This window comes from Phyllobates terribilis, unplaced genomic scaffold, assembly GCF_046119375.1.
Source record: "Phyllobates terribilis strain yellow unplaced genomic scaffold, ASM4611937v1 Scaffold_4__5_contigs__length_816908805, whole genome shotgun sequence".
NCBI classification, from domain to species: Eukaryota; Metazoa; Chordata; class Amphibia; order Anura; family Dendrobatidae; genus Phyllobates; species Phyllobates terribilis.
In genome coordinates, this window is record NW_027362764.1 from 670488330 (window position 1) to 670511869 (window position 23540).

At 40.2% G+C, this 23540-nt stretch overlaps 1 protein-coding gene across 4 annotated transcripts in view; it reads left to right on the forward strand.

Moving 5' to 3' along the window:
* Positions 1-23540, forward strand: part of RALYL (RALY RNA binding protein like) — an 897462-nt gene that overhangs the window by 497975 nt on the left and 375947 nt on the right. For all 4 annotated transcript variants that reach the window (XM_073679515.1, XM_073679514.1, XM_073679512.1 and 1 more), the window contains exon 3: positions 20454-20740. In XM_073679515.1, the coding sequence (XP_073535616.1) occupies positions 20485-20740 (256 nt within the window). In that variant the 5' untranslated portion in view covers positions 20454-20484. The remainder of the gene's footprint in view (positions 1-20453; positions 20741-23540) is intronic.

The window sequence follows — 23540 nt, forward strand, 5'->3', positions numbered from 1 at the left end:
TCTGTGGTGAAATGCACCCTGTCACACACAGAGTTTCTCAAAGAAGCGGTGATGTTGTGTGCGCCATGCTGGTGGAGCGCAGGCACACCTTTCTTTGAGAAGTAGTGCCGACTGGGCATCTGATACTGGGGCACTGCGACGGACATAAGGTCTCGAAAATCCTCTGTGTCCACCAGGCGGAAAGGCAGCATTTCTGTAGCCAAGAGCTTGCAGATGGTGAAATTCAACCTCTTAGCTTTCTCATGGCTAGGAGGAAATGGTCTTTTACTTGTCCACATCTGAGGGACCGAGGGCTGGCTATTGTGCTTAGACGGGGTTGATAAGGGTGTCCCCGGCAAACTGCCGGTCTGTGAGGAAGATGCAGGCGGACATGTTAGGTTGCCTTGATCCAAAGGTGGTGCTATCGATGTCGGACAGCGCTCAACACCAGCTGGTGTTACCACCTCCAAAGAAAATGATGACCTGCCAATCACGCTGGCTGTTGCGGGTAAAGAGGTGGCAGGTCTGCGCCCCAAAACAGGTGTGACTGCTGTCCCCCCAGTCACAGAGGATGAAGAGGCCGCGGATGCACAAGATATGGCAGACGGTGGTTGGCCCGGCCGGCTAGGCCGCATTGTAGGACACTGAGCTTCCCACTGCAACTTATGCTTCATGTCCATGTGCCGGTTCATGCATGAAGTACTCAAACTATGTATTTTTTGGCCTCTACTTAGCTTTTGCTGACAAATTTTACAGATAACACGAGTTGGGTCATCTTTATTGATCTGAGAAAATGCCCAGGCTATGCAAGGCTTAGCACCCATGCGACCTGAAGAGCCACCACGACTTGTGGTGAGAGGCAGAGTTGTGTTTGAGGATGCAGTTGTTGACGTGCTTCCAGTACTTCGTCTCTGTCCAGGAAGGCGCAACCTGACCTCGTCGTCACTAGCATCTTCCTCCACCTCCTCTGCTGACCTCATCTCTTGGCTGACTGTGGGTTGACAGTAAGTGGGATCTCCAACCTCATCATCATCACCCTGTGCGTTATCACACCCGTCGTCCTCAGAGCCAACCTGTTCCTGCCCTGACAAAAAACTAAAGTTGTCGCTCCAATCAGGTATTTGAGTCTCATCATCGTCTTCCTCATTGTCTCCACCAACAGGAGTTACAGTTTGGGAATGAGGGTCTACATTATGGTCAGAACCTTCTGCGTCTGGTCCTGGATCCGACTCATAAAGATTCTGGGCATCAGTGCAGATCATTTCCTCGTCTGGATTCACAGAAGCGCTGGAGTTGACCTCTGATTCCCAGGCTATAGTATGAGTAAACAGCTCTGCAGACTCAACCATCTGTTCTACCTCATACTCAGACGGGCAGCTGGAGATTTGGGAGCTGTGAGGAAGCAAGTGCGATTGGGGTGACACCTTTGAGGACTGGAGTATTTGTGATGTTGAAGTTGATGTGGAGGAGAGCCCACTTAAAGGAGCACTTGATATCCGTTGAAGCACCTGCTGTTTTTGTGCCTCATCTGGAATTTGTAGCGATTGGCGTGGCCGTAAGAAAGGGATCTTATCACATTCTCCGCTAAAAGAAGTAGACATTTTAGTTTGGCTGAAAGATGGTCTTCCTTCTGCAGATGTTACTGTTGCTTTAACACCTACCCCATGGACACAACCTTTTTTCCCCTTCCCAACACGCCTATTCCCCTTTCCGCCAGCAGCAGGCCTTTTTTCACTCATTTTGGTGGTTAACTAATTCACAACTCTGGAGTTGTTTGCACAAAAATACAATGGATGGGAACAGAGCAGAGCTGAGTGGCCAAACTGTGGTATTAGGCCAAAACTATTGGCTGGGTTAGATGGAGAAAAAAATTATATTCGATTTGCAACCTGATGGAGGTCAGTATAGATGGACTAATAGAACAAATCCCACACACAGCTAGAAGCCCAAATATTTTTTCAGAGGTAGATGCAGAAAAAAAATATATTCAGTTTGCAACCTGATGGAGGTCAGTATAGATGGACTAATAGAGAAAGTCCCACACACTGCTAGAAGGCCAAATATTTTTTAAGAGCTAGATGCAGACAAAAAATTATTTTGAATTTGCAACCTGATGGGGTCAGTATAGGTGGACTAATAGAACAAGTCCCACACACTGCTAGAAGGCCAAATATTTTTTCAGAGCTAGATGCAGAAAAAAATTATATTCAGTTTGCAACCTGATGGAGGTCAGTATAGATGGACAAATAGAACAAGTCCCACACACAGCTAGAAGCCCAATATTTTTTCAGAGGTAGATGCAGAAAAAAAATTATTTTTAATTTGCAACCTGATGGAGGTCAGTATAGATGGACTAATAGAGAAAGTCCCACACACCGCTAGAAGGCCAAATATTTTTTCAGAGCTAGATGCAGATAAAAATTATTTTTAATTTGCAACCTGATGGAGGTCAGTATAGATGGACTAATAGAGAAAGTCCCACACACTGCTAGAAGGCCAAATATTTTTTCAGAGCTAGATGCAGATAAAAATTATTTTTAATTTGCAACTTGATGGAGGTCAGTATAGATGGACTAATAGAGAAAGTCCCACACATTGCTAGAGGGCCAAATATTTTTTCAGAGCAAGATGCAGAAAAAAATTATATTCAGTTTGCAACCTGATGGAGGTCTGTATAGATGGATTAATAGAACAAGTCCCGCACACAGCTAGAAGCCCAATATTTTTTCAGAGGTAGATGCAGAAAAAAAATTATTTTTAATTTGCAAGCTGATGGAGGTCAGTATAGATGGACTAATAGAGAAAGTCCCACACACTGCTAGAAGGCCAAATATTTTTTCAGAGCTAGATGCAGAAAAAAATTATATTCAGTTTGGGACCTGATGGAGGTCAGTATAGATGGACTAATAGAACAAGTCCCACACACAGCTAGAAGCCCAAATATTTTTTCAGAGGTAGATGCAGATAAAAATTATTTTTAATTTGCAACCTGATGGAGGTCAGTATAGATGGACTAATAGAGAATGTCCCACACACCGCTAGAAGGCCAAATATTTTTTCAGAGCTAGATGCAGATAAAAATTATTTTTAATTTGCAACCTGATGGAGGTCAGTATAGATGGACTAATAGAGAAAGTCCCACACACTGCTAGAAGGCCAAATATTTTTTCAGAGCTAGATGCAGATAAAAATTATTTTTAATTTGTAACCTGATGGAGGTCAGTATAGATGGACTAATAGAGAAAGTCCCACACACTGCTAGAGGGCCAAATATTTTTTCAGAGCTAGTTGCAGAAAAATTTTTTATTCAGTTTGCAACCTGATGGAGGTCAGTATAGAAGGACTAATAGAACAAGTCCCACACACAGCTAGAAGCTCAAATATTTTTTCAGAGGTAGATGCAGATAAAAAATATTTTTAATTTGCAACCTGATGGAGGTCAGTATAGATGGACTAATAGAACAAATCCCACACACAGCTAGAAGCCCAAATATTTTTTCAGAGGTAGATGCAGAAAAAAAATATATTCAGTTTGCAACCTGATGGAGGTCAGTATAGATGGACTAATAGAGAAAGTCCCACACACTGCTAGAAGGCCAAATATTTTTTAAGAGCTAGATGCAGACAAAAAATTATTTTGAATTTGCAACCTGATGGGGTCAGTATAGGTGGACTAATAGAACAAGTCCCACACACTGCTAGAAGGCCAAATATTTTTTCAGAGCTAGATGCAGAAAAAAATTATATTCAGTTTGCAACCTGATGGAGGTCAGTATAGATGGACTAATAGAACAAGTCCCACACACAGCTAGAAGCCCAATATTTTTTCAGAGGTAGATGCAGAAAAAAAATTATTTTTAATTTGCAACCTGATGGAGGTCAGTATAGATGGACTAATAGAGAAAGTCCCACACACCGCTAGAAGGCCAAATATTTTTTCAGAGCTAGATGCAGATAAAAATTATTTTTAATTTGCAACCTGATGGAGGTCAGTATAGATGGACTAATAGAGAAAGTCCCACACACTGCTAGAAGGCCAAATATTTTTTCAGAGCTAGATGCAGATAAAAATTATTTTTAATTTGCAACTTGATGGAGGTCAGTATAGATGGACTAATAGAGAAAGTCCCACACATTGCTAGAGGGCCAAATATTTTTTCAGAGCAAGATGCAGAAAAAAATTATATTCAGTTTGCAACCTGATGGAGGTCTGTATAGATGGATTAATAGAACAAGTCCCGCACACAGCTAGAAGCCCAATATTTTTTCAGAGGTAGATGCAGAAAAAAATTATTTTTAATTTGCAAGCTGATGGAGGTCAGTATAGATGGACTAATAGAGAAAGTCCCACACACTGCTAGAAGGCCAAATATTTTTTCAGAGCTAGATGCAGAAAAAAATTATATTCAGTTTGGGACCTGATGGAGGTCAGTATAGATGGACTAATAGAACAAGTCCCACACACAGCTAGAAGCCCAAATATTTTTTCAGAGGTAGATGCAGATAAAAATTATTTTTAATTTGCAACCTGATGGAGGTCAGTATAGATGGACTAATAGAGAAAGTCCCACACACCGCTAGAAGGCCAAATATTTTTTCAGAGCTAGATGCAGATAAAAATTATTTTTAATTTGCAACCTGATGGAGGTCAGTATAGATGGACTAATAGAGAAAGTCCCACACACTGCTAGAAGGCCAAATATTTTTTCAGAGCTAGATGCAGATAAAAATTATTTTTAATTTGTAACCTGATGGAGGTCAGTATAGATGGACTAATAGAGAAAGTCCCACACATTGCTAGAGGGCCAAATATTTTTTCAGAGCTAGTTGCAGAAAAATTTTTTATTCAGTTTGCAACCTGATGGAGGTCAGTATAGAAGGACTAATAGAACAAGTCCCACACACAGCTAGAAGCTCAAATATTTTTTCAGAGGTAGATGCAGATAAAAATTATTTTTAATTTGCAACCTGATGGAGGTCAGTATAGATGGACTAATAGAGAAAGTCCCACACACTGCAAGAAGGCCAAATATTTTTTCAGAGCTAGATGCAGAAAAAAATTATTTCTAATTTGCAACCTGATGGAGGTCAGTATAGATGGACTAATAGAGAAAGTCCCACAAACTGCTAGAAGGCCAAATATTTTTTCAGAGCTAGATGCAGATAAAAATTATTTTTAATTTGCAACCTGATGGAGGTCAGTATAGATCGACTAATAGAGAAAGTCCCACACACTGCTAGAAGGCCAACTATTTTTTCAGAGCTAGATACGGAAAAAAATTATATTCAGTTTGCAACCTGATGGAGGTCTGTATAGATGGATTAATAGAACAAGTCCCACACACAGCTGGAAGCCCAATATTTTTTCAGAGGTAGATGCAGAAAAAAAATATATTCAGTTTGCAACCTGATGGAGGTCTGTATAGATGGATTAATAGAACAAGTCCCACACACAGCTAGAAGCCCAATATTTTTTCAGAGGTAGATGCAGAAAAAAAATATATTCAGTTTGCAACCTGATGGAGGTCAGTATAGATGAACTAATAGAGAAAGTCCCACACACTGCTAGAAGGCCAAATATTTTTTCAGAGCTAGATGCAGAAAAAAATTATATTCAGTTTGCAACCTGATGGAGGTCAGTATAGATGGACTAATAGAACAAGTCCCACACACTGCTAGAAGCCCAAATATTTTTTCAGAGCTAGATGCAGAAAAAAATTATATTCAATTTGCAACCTGATGGAGGTCAGTATAGATGGACTAATAGAATGATGCTATGCCCAAAAGATTTTACTTCACTAGGTGCAGTAAAAAAATTGGTGGTATATCTTGCAACACAGATAGACTACTCCACTGACTAACACACTCTGCAATAGGCCAAAAAGGATTAGCTTTGCTAGATTCAGCCAAATGCTGTGAAAAAAACTTGCACAGCACTGGCACAGACCTGCCTGGCAAAAACTGATAGGAACTGATGTAACCTAGTCCTGAAAAGGACTGCAATTACAATTAGTCTTTACTCCCACAATCTATCTATTTAAGAGCACAGACCTGCCTGATAAAAGTCGTAGGAAATGCTGTAACCTAGTCCTTAAAAGGACTGCAATCACAACTATTCCCTACTCCCAAGCTATCTGTAGATTTGTGCGAAAATTGGCTTGAAATTAACAAGGTATAGCGCACACAGCAACAGCGGTGCCGTCTAACACGCAGCTGCAGCAGTGAGAAAATGGTGGCGACGGGGAAAATGGCTTTGTCTTATAAGGCAAGGACATGTGACATACACTGCCAATGACACATGCCCTTGCTTGTGTGAAAAACAGCAGTTCGCTCCGTGTGTGCGCTGCTGATAGGCTGACAGACTGCTCCTCCCCACTGCAAATGCGAGAGAGAAAAAAAAATGGAGATCTTCATTATTCCTGCAGAGATCCATCCCCTGCCCCTCCCCCCACCCCGCTGTACACTCAAACTGCATATTAACATTAATTTTCATCATTACTGAGAAAAAATCCAGTTATGATTTTGGTGCACGAACAGTTATCGAACATAACCTCGAACAGCCGAATTTTTCTCAAATCGTTCGTGTTCGCCGAACGGCTCGAACACCGCCCAAAACAGCTCGAATTTGAGATTGGCGAACAGTTCGAGTAGAACAACGCTCATCTCTACTGGTCACAGCCAACATTTTATCTTTTAACTATGTGACTATATTGGGAATGTGGAGCTTTGTGCCAGGAAAAATTCTGACCGCCAATAAAAAATATATAAATATTTTGAAGAGAATTTTAGACCAATTTATAGTAAAAATAATGGTACTGTGAATAAAAAATTTGATTCTGTCCATGTTTACAACCATATGACTTGGTACGGTATATGCTATATGGCCATTTCTTCCCCCTTCTGCGTGTATATGGATTTTCTAGACCTTTTTTTCTCCGTTTATCTAATAGTATTAAGGGACTTTCTTATTCACTTCTTCACTTTTGCACTTTATCTAGTAATAGAAGTCATCAATTGGTTATATGAGGGTTATTTATTGTATTCTGTAGGATATAATTATATATGGGCTTGCACTTTACTACTTGATTGTAAATCTACAAGATTTCCTAAGGAAAAATTCATTGCACTTTGTATTTTTTTTTATCTATTTAAAGCAGCAATATTGTTATCATGTGGAATAGTATTATATAGGAACTCAATCCTGGAACATGTATTGATCATTATCTCCTTTAGTAAATAATTTATCATTATTTTTTATATATTATTGCACTTACTAATACATTTATATCTTTTAATTTTTTTTTTGAATGCTGTCACTTTGTAGTTTATAGTATTGAAGTATAATAAGAGTAAAAGCTGTCCATTTTGATCTGGTAATAGGTCCTTTTTAAGGGGAACCTGTCACATGAAAAAACGCTATTAACCTGCAGATATGGGGTAAATCTGCAGGTTAATAACATTCTGAAACTGCCAGGCACCCGACAAGGATATGAACTTCATTCCTCCCAGGTTTCAGTCATGGGGGTGGCACCGGTGCCGGTTCAATGACGGTTCTGTGTATAGAGAGCGGCGGTTGTAACCCCGCCCCCGATACTGACTGACAGCCGGCTCTAATGCTGATCTATATTTGTAGGTTCATAGAGTTTTTCGCGTGACACACTCCCTTTAAGTCCAATGACCCTTATGTTGGTCCCAAGTGATGAACAGAAGACTCACTTAAGCCGGCCATATACAGTTCATGGCTGTCAGTCCAAATGATGCTTCGGGCGATCATTCGGCTGACAGCCATGCCAACCTACTGTCCTATACACAGGAGCGTTCGTTCAACCGACTGCTCATCTGTTCTCTATCTGCCATTATCTCCAAGAGAACAATGCATTCGGAAGTCCAAAATCTGACATGTGTGATTGACATCTCTCCCAACTATCAGTCGGCCTTCACCCTCATACATATTAGACCGTCAGCCGAAACCAGTGATATTGGCGGGTTTGTCTGACATTAGTCTAATGTACATGGGACTTTTAGACTTACATCTCAACATGGTAAGGGGCTGATTAGCTGCATTATGAGGGTCCATCTTGTTTTATATACGTCAACCTAACAGATATGTTGTCTCCTTTATATTGTACATATTCTGCTAAAGTTAATGAACAATAATAACTATTATTCTGAGTTTTATAAATATTGATCTAACAATAAAACTGTTCTATGAACTGATAAGTGCATTCTTCTGCTGTATTACTTTGATGTATCCATCTTCTGTAATACATTTTGATTTTTATATTGCTTTTTCCCTTACAACGTTATCAAATGACAGAAAGTACCCCATTCAGTCTATTCGTAACGCAAAATACTATGATTGTCAAAATGCATAAAAGGTCATGAATACTAATGTACTCCGGAGCATGTGTGCGTTTGTGCATCTTTGCCAGGAATGTAGGACACCATGTGCCGTTTACAGAAACTGACAAATCACATTGTGCACAGAACTGGGGCACGGAGGTATACATAAAAAATGCTCCCTCTAATTCTGTTAAGACGCTGTGTTATTCTGGTTCACCTAGCCATTTTATTTTATTATTATTTTTGTCTCTCTGCTCTTTGTTCCCTTATGTTTGAATAGGAGAAATATTGGTTTGTAATAGCGATGCATTGATTGCAGTAAAGAACTACATATAACCTTTTCTTCTCCCTCAACAACAGTCAATGGTATCTAACAAGATAGAAAAGATAATGTTCTCTAGCTGCCATTTACTGCACAAAAGGAAAGAAGTCTTTTATTGTCCCCGTTTGTTCCCTACTTGGCCTTGATTGTCAAAGGAAGTGATTATAAAAATATGAAACTTTGTGCGTAGCGAGATAGGACTATGGCACATGTGCACTTAAAACGTTAGTGTGACATAGTCCAAATGTACCTTCTCCGATAATGCCTACTGCAAGTTCTTTATACTGATTGGTATGTATAGTAAAGTTAATAATACAGATGTATTACAAGCAATGTTCTGTATCTTCTCGCAGAAGCACAGTGTGCATATAAAGTGTTATAGGTCCGTCTGTAGTAGATGGTAGAACTGCCGCAGATATAGGGGACGATTCATCAAGATTGACATAGCGCAAGGTCGCTCTACGCCAGCCTTGACAGAGTACACGGCGCCAAATTCAGCAAGAGGGGCACTGAAAGGGAAGCTGTCAGCAGATTTTTTGCTATGTAATCTGGGGACAGCATGAGGTAGTGGTAAAAACACAGATTTCAATGTATCACATGTCCGGCTGTGTGCTGTTGTTTACACTGAAGGTTTTATTACCTGGTGATGATCATTGTCTAGATTACAGCAGCTGCACAGTGCATGCATGCTAGTCCAACTCCACCCCTTCCTGTGATAAGCAACCTACTGTCGATAAACAATGTACACAGAGAGCCTGGTGGGGTTAGCTTTCTGAACTCTGCTGCATTGCTAAATCTAAGAACTCTGATTGTGTCAGAACCGCTGCACCCAGTAAGCTAAGTGATATATTGCTGTATTCAGGGTCTCTTTGCTTACATCATGCTGCTCTCAGATTAGGTAGTATGCTCTGGTGCACTGCTCCAGAAATGCTAATCCAGTCCTTAGGGTTCACTTACATCTGCGTATAAAATTGACAAGTGCAATGTGAGAAACAATCGCATTGCACTCACAACAATGTTATTCAATTAGGCAGTGTTCATCTGCAAGTTTTTCCTCACTTGGAATTGTATTGAGGAAAAAATTGCAGCACACTGCGTATGACTGCGTAAAATGGCCAAGACTCATTTATGCAAGTCAATGGGTGAGAGAAAAAAAATTGCACGGCACACATCTGATTTTTACACACCCATCTCATAGGAAACCCGACATTTCATCAGCCGAGTACAGTAAATTCACAGCGTGAACCGACAGAATAGAATAGATAAAATAGATATACAGATAGAATGCATAGAAAGATGTCAGTGAGTTATAAAATTAGTGCAGTGCACATGTATTTAGCTAATAAATATAAAATTAAATGAAAAAAATGGCGTGGAGTCCCCCTTATTTTTATTAACTATCTGAGAGAAAGCAGAGATTTGGGGGTTGGTGTTATTATTCTGGGAAGGGGCCAATATCCATAAAGGTTCCCAGCCTATTAATATCAGCTCACAGCTGTCTACGCAGTCTTTACTGGTTATTAAAAAGGGGACAACCCCCAAAAAATGATGTGATGTCTTCCCTATTTTTAATAACCAGCAAAGACTAAGCAGACAGCTGCGGGCTGATATTAATAGGCTGGGAACCTGTCACGCACAGTGTAGGAAAGACAAAGTGCAACACGAAGGGATGAGGGGAAGGGAGCCCACACACTAAGGACAAAGGGGGTGGAGACCTCCTAGGCTGATCTGATATCACCCTGTCCTTCCCTACCGTCCATATATTGGTTGCTCACCAATTGCCAAGCAGGAACCTAACACCCTGTCTCTCCCTAGAGCTAGGGTCTGGCTAGAGAATGGGGGGGATGTGTGCTAGTCAGCCCCCACTAACACTAAAGACAGCAAGGGGAGACAGACACGGGGAAGTAGCTTAGCTTGAGTTGACTTTAGAGAGATTGCACACATGTCCTCTTAGCACCAGAGAGGAAATAAGAACTGCACTTGCTCCAAGCCTTCACAAGGGGTCATGTGAATATCACCTGCACCTCCCTATTGCAAAGGAAAGGTATTTATACACCCAGACCAGGGTTTTACTTAGCAAGAGGAAAGTAGCCGCTGGGTCCTAGATTGAGACAAATCTAAGATGGTGTCTGTAATGCTAAATGAAAAGATCTCCTGAAACCAAATGCAGGGCGACTGTCTGTTACATTAGAAACACCCGTGACAGCACCTTAGTGACGTCAGCGCTCGACGCAGCAGCCGGATTCACACGCTGTGGTCAGTGTGTTCCGGCTGGCTTGCTGAGCGGTCACATTACTCGGGTCACCACTCAACACACCATCCGGATGTTGGGGATCATCAGGAGACATGGGATGGATTTACGGCGAACCCCTTTGAAATATTTCATTTTCTCTGAGTTTGTTTATTTCAGATGCCACACGTACCCATTGAAACCTATGCGTCTATGCACATGTCCGTGTTTTTACATGGACCGTGTGTCCATGTAAACTACAAAGAGATATGTTCATTTTTTTCTGGCAACACGGATAAAAAGAGCCAATACAAAACTATGGGTCCGTGTGCTGTAAATGTTTAACATTGTAAAAAAAAAATTTAGCCATACTGGAAAAACACTGATGGCACACTGATCCAAAACACTGATGACACCAGTACTGTTAATCCGGTACCGGTTTTATACAGACATGGGAAGGGGGCTTAAAACATATCTGCCACTTTTGAATAAGCTATCATATGTGTTTGTAAGGAATAATATAACATCTGGCCATTACATAAGTTGCATTTTATATGCTTCATCAGTTTGACTCACTGCCTTTTATATGGCTGAATGTAGTCTATCTGAAGACACTGCAACGGGTAGAGGGGTCTCGATGTGTGTCTCATAGGCATCTTGGTGGTGCGCCCCACATTGTTGAGTGCACAGGTCAGACAGAATGGAAGGTGTTTGCAGTAACACTGAACCCAGGAGGGTATCAATAGTGGTGGACTAGGTCTGTCAATGCAGTCTTCGATTGGTGAGCATTGGCGTGGGTGACTTGAGTCATCATGGGATGCAGAACACAGGGAAGGCAAACTTTGTTCCCCACATGTCACAGTCCTTCTGGTGACCTTGTAGTTCCCTTCCCTTGCCATCTGGCAAATTCTTTAACACTAGCCTGTTGTTGAAGCATCTGGAGAAAGTCGTAGGTCACAAGTGGGACTGCAGTGGAGGCCACCTGTGCAGCTACCACCCTGGCAGCATTATCTCTAAATTGGCAAGCAGCAGATTTTGCAGACTGGTCCGCCAGGTGGTTGCCTTTAGCTGTAGTTGAGTCGTCCTTTGCATGGCGTTTGACTTTCACTATGGCAATTTTCTCAGGTAAAAGTAGGGCCTCCATCAGGCGTCAGACTGATCTATAATTCTTGATAGGCTTGCATGCCGCTGTGAGGAAAGATCGAGCTCTTCATATAGGTCCATAGTCGTGAGCAATGCCAAATGCATTGCGACTATCTGTATAAATCGTGGCAGTCTGGTCTTTAGCATGTCTGCTTAGGGCATGGAATTCAGCTTCCTGAGCAGACATGTATGCGGCAACGATTCAGCTTTTATGGTTTAAGGGAGGGAAACAGCATATCCAGCATAGAACCGGCCATCCACGCCATACCACGATCCATCTACAAAGAGCTCATGGTCTGGGTTATCAAGTGGGACATCAGTAATTTGACTGAATCCCCCAATTTGCTGGGAAATTATTTGTATATAGTCATGTTCCTCTTCTGGCTCAATTAGCAGGTCATCCAGTTTAACACTACCACAACATTGGATTCAGAGTAGTGCAATGGTCAATGGTGATGTTATCAGGCATGAGGAGGCCACATTAAATTCTGGGATGTCGGGCAGTAATGAGATGTTTTGTTTGTCCTTCATAAAGAGTGGCCATAACATCATGAGAGACATAAACAGTGAGAGAGAAAGTTAGAACAATCAAAGCAGGAGCTTCACAGCATTCATGACTTAGTGAGACCCTGACTACCCTGCTGGAGAAGGTGGAAGGAGGGGGGTTATCATTCTTTCCTCTGAATCTACTCGGTACTCTGAGCGGGACACTATTAGTGGCTTTTTAATCACGGGCTTTAAACCTTCAACAAAAGCACAGGACAGTAAATGGGTGAGGACCTCGTGTTCTCATATCCTAAGTCCTGCCATCTTTGCAAGAGCTGGGTATAATATTTTTCTACCGACTCTGTATCATTCTGTGGGTGGAGTAAAACTGGGAGCGGCAGGAGGATCAATGCCATCTTTATTATTATTATTATTATCTTTGTCACACACAAAAACTTATCACCAAGTTTTTCTCCCTTCAATTCATATTTCAGCCTGATCTAACAAGCTAGCATCATTTAAGCATCCTCTTTTTTTCGTTCAACACTACTTTTCCAGAAGCCCTCATCAAGTCTGCCAACCGGTGGACAACCAGACACTGAACAAAACCTATGCATTTTCTGCACAAATTTCTTATCTTGTTTAACCAATTTTAACAGCACCTCTACCATGCTCAATCTGCACCTTAACAAACATATTAGCCATCTTCTGTTTCTTTAAAAGAAAACAGGAATACAGGACTAGAAAGACAAACCAGTGGGGGCTCTTACCACACTCACTATGGTTTCCTACACTGTCACTCTATGCCTGACTTATATATAATCAGACAAAAAAAAAAATCAGCTCCTACGTTTAGGAGCCAGAACCATATGGGTTTCTTTAGCAATACAAGAGGCTGCTGCTGACGACCACGAACGTCAGATCCACAAGGTACATTCAACTAATCGTTACAATCTAACCCCACAGGCAGATGACCAGTAAAATGCCAAATCCACACTCCCTATACAACATACAACACAGGAATTCAACACAGTACACAAGGTCTCATCAGGGTTCTTTGTCTAACAATAATAGATCCAATTACTATGAACAGATCAAGTGATCTGCAGCCCCCTTATCCAAAACACACCAGGCCAAGAGAGAAAGACAAATTCAGGTCGTGTAAGAATAAAATATCTTACCAATTGCTGCAGCTTTTCCTGAGTTGTCAGTCTGTCCAGGCAACAGCAAAATATTTTGATCAAGCGGTCCTTTTAATCGATCACTGTTCGTTAAGCCAGGTTTTGCCGTCACCACATATTGTGGGATGTTCTGAGACATTGTCTGCTCCAAATTAAATTGTAAAATCTAAGTACATGTATAAAAAGAGAGAACCACATTGACACGCTTATTGTCAGAATAGAGCTCCTTTATTTTATCATTTTGTCACTCTTTGTATAGGTTATTAAAAGTTCTACATTGTAACAATGTACTTGGCTCAGTTTAGCTGTAAAGATTGTGCTGGCATTAGCATACATACACCTAGTTGGCTAAAATTAACACCTTATTTGGTCTAGGCGTAGCTTGTACTCCTTAATTTTTGTTTCTTTCTTTGGAATGTCTTTAGACAGGCGGGTCCCCGGCAGCTTCTCCCCACCCGCTGCCCTAGGCATAGACCTGTCAATCCAGGGCAGCGGGTGGGGAGAAGCCGCCAGGGACCCACCTGTGTAACTTGTCTACTCGGTCCCCGGCGGCTATTAAACTATGTTTTTTTTCTTAAACGCCACAACGTTTCAGAGTTGAACATATATGGCTGGAACTCTTCAGCCACAGTCTGATACATGCAGTAGTTCCATATCAGTTTTTCTCTTTTGCATTATACTAACATATACTGGTCAGATGGAAAGCCAAAAGACTTTTTTTAGCCTCTGTATGGCAGTTAAGCTCTGCAGTTTTTATTTTGCTAAGTCCTTTATGTAGCTGAATGTTTGCAAAAATGATATGAATCTGTCATATCTCTTACTCCTGACAGCTCTCTCTGCTCACCTCTCCCCTTTCTCAATGTTAAAGATAACAGCAGGTCTGGGTGAAGGGGGTTGTAAACAGATCTGCAGTGGAGAGGTGGAAAGGTATCTTAATTTTAATGGAAAGCATAGAAAAAAGCTAGGACAAGAAGTGGAAAAATTATAGAATTGAAGTTGTGTTAATATCTGAGCTAATGAAGACAGCAGCACTATGGAAACACACAGACCTCACATCCAGCCTATATTACTAGGAGAGACCCTCCGATAAGATAAAAACCTGAAACTTGGATCAGGCGGCAAACTGCATATCAGGGTATCTGAAAATCAAGATAATTAAGTTTGTGCAATTTTATCCACTAAAGGTAACCACTAACATCTAAAAATCATTTTTCCACAACCTTTAAATGTGTAGTAGATTTGAAATACCTACATTGAGGTCTATTCTGGGCAATAATATAGAGCTTTCTTGCACCCTCTCAATTTTAAGCATCTATGTGATCTGTGTTTCAGCACAGCGGTAAATTATACACATGAAATACAGTTTGCCAAGGAACATCCGGCAATGAAGACAGCATCACAATCAAGTTTGCCAAGGAACAGCCGGGGAATCATGCCGATTTCCCACTGTTGCCACCAATTTGTCAGGAAACCAGCTTGGGAATCCTGCAGATATCCCCCCGCTGTTACCAAGTTGTCTCGAACCAGCACTCCGCTGCTTCCAATAGTCAGGACAATTAAGCAATTTACTGACAATTGATGGAAGAGGCCATGGCTGCTTTTGCTGCTAGGCTATTTATAGGGGAAATCACAGTGAACATATAGTATATACACATCCAATTCCAACGCATAGAATATATATTTATACTCCCGTAGGGTCACTGCCATGCTTCACAACATCCCAAGAAAACTAGCTACCACCACCAATCGCTTATACAGGCCAATTTGCTTCAGGAATGCAGTTTGTAGAGCAAGAGGAACGAAGCTATTAAATTTAATATATTTAATCTTTTAATATACAATAGATAATACAAAGGCGACAAAACAATAAAATATATACAATTAGGTAAAATAAAAAGGGATAACAAAACAAAATGACTAGACTAGACCTGTTGTCATGGAAATTATACAGATCTTAGCGGAGGGAAGTTCTCCTTTGGAAACGGTACAGAACTACAGCGAACTAGAACTTCCAAGACTGAAAATGATTATAATTCAAAATCTGTATTTATTAGATAAAAATCACTCCCACATATGTACCCTTGTTGAGCTCATATGGGGGCTGGTCAATGGGATGTGGCTATGTCCCAAATAAATTTTGAGATCCCCAATTTTCAGGAAATCTGCCCACCTGGATGTTCCAGGCGTGAGATATTAATGCGATAATTCCTATCATGATTTTAGCTTTCCATAGATAAGAAACATGGCCGTCCAGTGATATAAGTAAATGCGTTACTTTCAGCACTTCGTCATGATTTCAAAAATATGTCTCCCATAACTATATGACCTACGCCATTCACAAAAAGAACAATATTCATAACTGGACTTCGGTGCTAGCGAGTCTGATATAATTGCTTTGAAGACCAGAAGAATTTTCTTTGGAGGTCTCACAGCCTCTGGTATATACTGGGCCCAAACCATGTGTCTGTTCTCCAGCAGATAACCTACTTTAATTATCTTTTCACAGCAGGATGTCATAGTTGAATAGATGTCAAATGTAGTGTTCTTAGAGTGCCAGCTCTATTTTCTTTCATTACATGATGAAGCCATGCTTCAATCCCCAATATGAGGGTGACACATCCCCTCTTAGGAGATAGTTTTATAGATTTTTACAATTACATCTACGACACAATATTTTTGTGATATTTTGCACAATAACATACAATTCTTTTCTCATTCTTATCATTATTGATTTTTTTATTTTTGTAAAATTACTACATCTTGATATCTCCTGAGATACAACGAGCATATACTATACCAGTAATGTTATATTCAGAGAAGTTACGTACTGTATACAGAATGATATGTCCTTCAAAGGCCATTAGAAAAGCTGGTAGGCAATTGGAAATGAGGATAATATTCTATTGAAAAAAATTGAATAGGCAATGAAAAAAAAACAGATAGTGGATATTGTTCTCGTCTTGTTAGTATTCATCTCTGCCTTTCCAGTGCACATACAGTAATTAGGGAACACATAGCAGAAATATCTCAACTCCGCAACTCACATCAAGAGAATCTTACAATGAGCAAATGAATAGAGGTCATATACTGTATCTATAACATCATTGTGTTTGTTGCTTTGAGTTCTGTAACTTTTATTATTTTTTAGAAAGAAAAAAGTGTTCAGTATTAAAATATAATATATTTGCTATTAGCATCCCCACTTTGTGGATATGATGGGAGAGAGGAAAGCATATTTTTGCAACAGGTTCTTTTTAATGTACTTGTATAGGATTACAAAAAAATTATATACTTTTTCTTCCACTCCTGTCCTTGAACTATGTCTGGTATTGCCGCAATTCCATATTCAATTCCTTTACCATCATAATGTCACATAGATAATACAATCAAGAATGTAAAAGCAGAGAAATGTATCATTAAAGAGGTTTTCTTAAGAAGACCATCCCTGGCCTTAATGCAACATGTGTGAAAAAGAGAAAAAAGCAGACAGCGCTTCAAAGGTTCAACACTGGTCAGTTCCATTATAAGTGCAACTTCCTTATAAGGTCACGTTCACACGTTCAGTATTTGGTCAGTATTTTACATCAGTATTTGTAAGTCAAAATCAGGAGTGGGTGATAAATACAGAAGTGGTGACGTGTTTCTATTTTACTTTTCCTCTGATTGTTCCACTTCTGGTTTTTGCTTACAAATACAGATGAAAATACTGACCAAATACTGAACATGGCAATGTGGCCTAACACTTAAAGTAAAAACATGATGGGACTGCAGCCAAACTTCTTTTAAAAGCATTGGTGTGATAAATGTTGATGGATTTGAAAAACAAGGATTTCCAGTCGGCGCGCACTTGAATATTAATCTGGAAAGATGATGGATTTGTTTGGAAATTCTTTTATTTATGTGTAACACATAACGCATTTAGAAAGCATGCTTCTTTCTTTGCCAAGTACAGAACACCATTAACAGATCCAGACAGAATTTCTCTAGCAGTGCAATAACTCCAGATAGTGGTGCATTGGATACCAAATCGGACTTGGCGGGAAGGCTCTTCCTAGCCATGGAGTCAAGGTTCTGGAGCAGGGAAATCAGTCACCTGTCCCAAGAATAGTAACATAGAGCATGTAAGGGGGTCAGAAGAAGACGCCATGTCAAGAGGGAGGTGAATTTTATAGTAACTTATAGTAATATTTTATTGTTATCTGTTTTTATATAAATCTGCATTTTATCCTTATGGTCGCTTTGTGTCTCAGTTTTCCTGGAGGTTTTACCTCAAGGTCGCCCACAGGGATTGTGCAGAGTCATCCATAGGGGAATCAGTGGAAGGCATAGGGATTAGTTTTGAGTGAGTATGTTCATTCAACCCTTTCGCAGAGTATACTCGGCCGAGCACCGAGTATTTATAGACTGCTCGGGCTTTAAGTTTTCGTCGCTCCGTGAACATGATTTGCAACTGTTTGACAGATTTAATACATGTGAGGAATGCTGGAAAAACAGGCATTCCTCACATGTACTAAATATGTCAAACAGTTGCAAATCATGTTCACGGAGCGACGAAAACTTAAAGCCCGAGCAGTCTATAAACACTCGGTGCTCGGCCGAGTATACTCGGCGAAAGGGTTAAACGAACATACTCGCTCAACACTAATAGGGATACATTTGGTAGCAGTCAGGCAAGTATATAGTTAAAAGATTGGGAATAGCCAACATATTGGGAGAGGTTAGATCAGATAAAAAGTGGAAGGAGCACTTCCTGCTTCAGGAGTAAATTGAGGAAGTCTCAGACAGTGACAGTGAGTGAGATGTTTAAGTTCAGTGGATCCATAAGAGGCGAAGAGTAGTGTTAGTTTCAATCTCCAAACAGCATGAGGACCCATCCTAAGTTTTGTGTAGATCCCGGGGCGGTCTTGGGCCTAGGGCCCGGAAGAAGCATACAGTTCCATGGCTCTGCCTCCCCTGAGAGGAAGAGGCTGGTCGGGTCATAGCAAAGGGGAAGATGGTGGGCCTCAGCAAAGCTGTAATGTTAAGGTGGGGGCAGTTTAGGAAGAACAGAGGCAAGAACTGTTAGTGTACTGTACAAGTGAGTACAGAACACATCACACAACACCCAACGGTCAGATTCCTTTTTAGAAGAGAGGTTTCAGGGCAAAGAGAACTCAACATCGGACTTGGGGCCCCATCCAAGCAGACAGGTAGAAAGTGTGAGGTCCTGGGGAACTCTGCTGGAGTCTTACTGGATTATGTCAGACTGCAAAGCTGTGAAGTGCGCTTCAAGCAAGTTTGACTTGGTTTCCAATCCAATAAATGAGACACAATTCTCTGGAGTCATCACACTGTCAAAGAGATAAGTCTGGATCTGTTACTGGTGTTCTGCACTTGACAAGAGTTCGGTACACATTCAAAACACATTGTATGCGTTACATCTAAACAAAGGAATTTTCATTAGAATCCATAATCTTTCGAGATTTGTCCTCATTTTTAACATCCATCTAATTGGACATATGTGCATCAAAGAATGTTTTTCATGAACCAATAGACTTGTATTAGACCTTTTCATCTGTGATATTGGGAAAAAAAATAAATGTCTCCATGAGTTTTTCCTAGACACAAGGTCCGTAAACAAAAACGGACATGTGAATAATGCCATAGATTATATTGCACTTTAACAGTTCAGACAAGCACATGACCATGACACTAATATGAATTGATAAGCACTATAGAGAAATAGAGCACACTAGATCATAGAATGCCAAGATACATGAAGGTAAAGACACTTCACGGTTTTGGGCTGCACTAATGAAGATCCTTGATTCAATAATATAAAGAAGTGTTTTTTTTTCACAACGCGTTTCCCCACTGGACTGGCATCTTTCTCAAGTGTAAAAACCAACTGTACGGACAGTACACAAGTCTGGCGTGGAAACGCGTTGTAGAATAAAATCCGCTTCTTTATATTATTAGATCAAGGATCTTAATTTATAGTAAAGAAAAGTCCAGCTCACTCACCACCAGGTGCACGGATCACGCTGTCTGTAATGTTTGGAAATTAAGAAATATCCAGCTCCCACTATCAAAATAAAAAAATCTATGGCTCTATTGAATAATCAACAAAAAATATGAACAAGACACAGAGTGTATGCTACGCGTTTCATTTGGTACAGTTGATTTTTACCCTGCAGAAAGATGCCAGTGTGGAAACGCATTGTGGAATAAAAACTGCTTCACTAGTATGAACTGAGCGCTTTCTCATGTGCAAGTAGAGAACCTTTCCTCTCCAGCATCGGAGAAGCCCATTGGGACTGACAATGGCCAGATCCAGTGATCCAGCCAGCTTCATAGATGTGCTTGCAAGCTAGCAAACAACTTGCAAGTGCACGCTCCTGGGAAACTATCAGAGGTGGTCGGTATCCTTAACAATGAACAGTAAACTATAAGAGGTACAGTAAATTGCAAAGTTAGTTGTTTCTTCATGCACATTGCAATTTTACCCATTTAAGAAGTTTATACATTCTCTTTCGGGAAAGGCACTCAACATGTTTCCTGAAAAATAACCTTTTAACCTGAGCAAAAACATTAATTTCATGACGTAATACTATGATCAGGGCAAAAATATGTTAATACAGCACTTTGACATTACTGTCTAACGGCCTGGGATGGGCAAATGTCTTATCGACTTTCTGTCTGTTAAGAGCAATATATGGTTCATGTTGTGATCTTTGTTATATTAATGATATCATTATTCATTTTTATTTTTTTTTTACTATTGTTGCAGTTGACCTGAGATATCTCCAATATCTCCAGTAATGACGGGCAAAATACAGACTAGCAACATCACAAACAAGAATGATCCGAGGTCAATCAATTCCAGAGTCTTCATTGGCAACCTTAATACAGGCATTGTGAAAAAAAGTGACATTGAAGCAATATTTGCAAAATATGGGAAAATAGTTGGATGCTCGGTACATAAAGGATATGCATTTGTACAGTACGTCAGTGAAAGACATGCAAGAGCTGCGGTGGCAGGAGAGTATGCGAGGATCATCGGCGGGCAACCGCTAGGTAAGAAATCAAATATGGTTCCTTTAAGAAATCTATTCTATGAGTATTTCGCTATTGTCTGTTTTCTATGAGTGGTCTTAGCAGATTGGGCCTGTTTCTGTGTTTTAAATCAAATGTAACCCTCTGAATACCGTGTTTTGGCATCTAACTATGTTCCCAATTCTGTGCTAAATAATTGGCAGTTGCAGGGGGCCAGAGATTTATAGCTCAGGCTCAGATTAAAAAAATGTCAAGAAACATTAGGAAATTTGTACAAAATGTTGGTCCATGGTTTTAAAAAGGTTTATTAAATGGGGAAAAAAAAAATGATTGATGGCTTTATAATGCTTTAACCCCTTAGTGACCAAGCCAAATTTTCAAATCTGACTTGTCACTTTAATGTGGCAATAGCTCTGAAATTTTGAGATAGTTTTTTTCATGACACATTATATACTTTTATCATAGTGGTAAATTTAAGTCGATATGTTTTGCATTCATAAAAATATCAGAAATTTGACAAAAAATTCCCCCAAAAAATAGCAATTTTCAAACTTCGAATTAATCCCTTTAATCCAGATAGTCATACCGTACAAAGCAAGTTTATAAATAACATTTATCTCATATCTGCTTTACATCTGCACCATCTGTAAAATGTTCTTTTATTCTCTTAGGATGTTAGAATGTTTAAAAATGTAGAAGCAATTTTTCTTTCTTTTTTTTTAAGTGAATTTCAGTTTATTCAGTTTTGAAGTGACTTTGGGGGACCTATATATTGGAATATCCCTAAAGTGATACTATTTTAAAAAACAACCCCTTCAACATATTCAAAACCGCTGTCATGTAGTTTATTAACTCTTCAGGTGCTTTTCAGGAATGAATGCAAAATAGCATGACAGGAAAGAAAAAACATTATTTTTACCATCTAAATATTGCTAACATCTGAACAGGTCCCTATAGTCGGCACACTTTGAGGCTATTATTTGGCTGTGAACTGCCATGGCGTCCATCAGGACCACAAAATCATGATCTCAGGGTGTCGATGGGGTTAAAGAGGGAGCCCCCACTCTCTGTTAACCATCTAGATACCATAGTCACTATTGACTACAGCAGCATCTAAGGGGTTAAACGGCCATGGTTGGTGCCAGCACCTCTCCGTGGCTGATGCAGTAGCCTGTCAACTGTAGTGTATAGCTGACAGCTGCTGCATTTTCACCCATCGGGGGGTGCTATTCTCTTACATCTCAGTAAAGTAAAATGACGTATTATTGGTCACTGGCGGGTTAAGCAGGCAGTAAAGCGTCTGTGAACATGTTATTTGTATTGATGATTTCCCCTTCTTTGTAATAGTTGTAGCTTTGGTTTCAGGTGAACAATTTGGAAAATTGGTATGTGTTTTATTTCTCTATGGCACGAGGAAATATGATACCTAATTACTGCCTATGGCTTTGTAACTTCAAGGGAATGTATCACTTATTCTATTTATAATAATTAAAAGCAGGTAGAGAAACATTCTTTTTTGTATATGTTTTTATTTTTGGATTTTAGATTTTTGTACCTTTTTTATTTTACTTAACATAGTAATATACAGTGGGTATGGAAAGTTTTCAGTCCCCTTTAAATGTTTCACTCTTTGTTTCATTGCAGGCATTTGGTAAATTCTAAAAAGTTCATTTTTTTCTCATTACAGTACACTCTGCACCCCATCTTGACTGGTAAAAAACAGAAATGTAAAAATTTTTGCAAATTTATTAAAAAAGAAAAACTGAAATATCACATGGTCATAATTATTCAGACCCTTTGCTCAGACACTCATATTTAATTCACATGCTGTTCATTTCCTTGTGATCCTCCTTGAGATGGTTCTACTCCTTCATTGGAGTCCAGCTGTGTTTAATTAAACTGATAGGACTTGATTTGGAAAGACACACACCTGTCTGTATAAGACCTCACAGCTCACAGTGCATGTCAGACCAAATGAGAATCATGAGCTCAATGGAACTGCCCAAGGAGCTCAGAGACAGAATTGTGGCAAAGCACAGATCTGGCCAAGGTTACAAAAGAATTTCTGCATTACTCAAGGTTCCTAAGAGCACAGTGACCTCCATAATCCTTAAATGGAAGAAGTTTGGGACCACCAGAGGTCTTCCTAGACCTGGCCGTCCAGCCAAACTGAGCAGTCGTGGAAGAAGAGCCTTGGTGAGAGAGGTAAAGAAGAACCCCAAGATCACTGTGGCTGAGCTCCAGAGATGCAGTAGGGAGATAGGAGAAAGTTCCACAAAGTCAACTATCACTGCAGCCCTCCACCAGTTGGCAGAGTGGCCCGACAGAAACCTCTCCTCAGTGCAAGACATATGAAAGCCCACATAGAGTTTGCTCAAAAACACATGAAGGACTCCCAGACTATGAGAAATAAGATTCTCTGGTCTGATGAGACGAAGATAGAACTTTTTGATGATATTTCTAAGCGGTATGTGTGGAGAAAACCAGGCACTTTTCATCACCTGCCCAATACAATCCCAACAGTGAAACATGATGGTGGCAGCATCATGCTATTGGGGTGTTTTTTAGCTGCAGGGAGAGGACGACTGGTTGCAATTGATGGAAACATGAATGCCGCCAAGTACAGAGATATCCTGGATGAAAACCTCTTCCAGAGTGCTCTGGACCTCAGACTTGGCCGAAGGTTCACCTTCCAATAAGAAAATGACCCTAAGCACACAGCTAAAATAACAAAGGAGTGGCTTCAGAACAACTCTGTGACCATTCTTGACTGGCCCAGCCTAAACCCAATTGAGCATCTCTGGAGAGACCTGAAAATGGC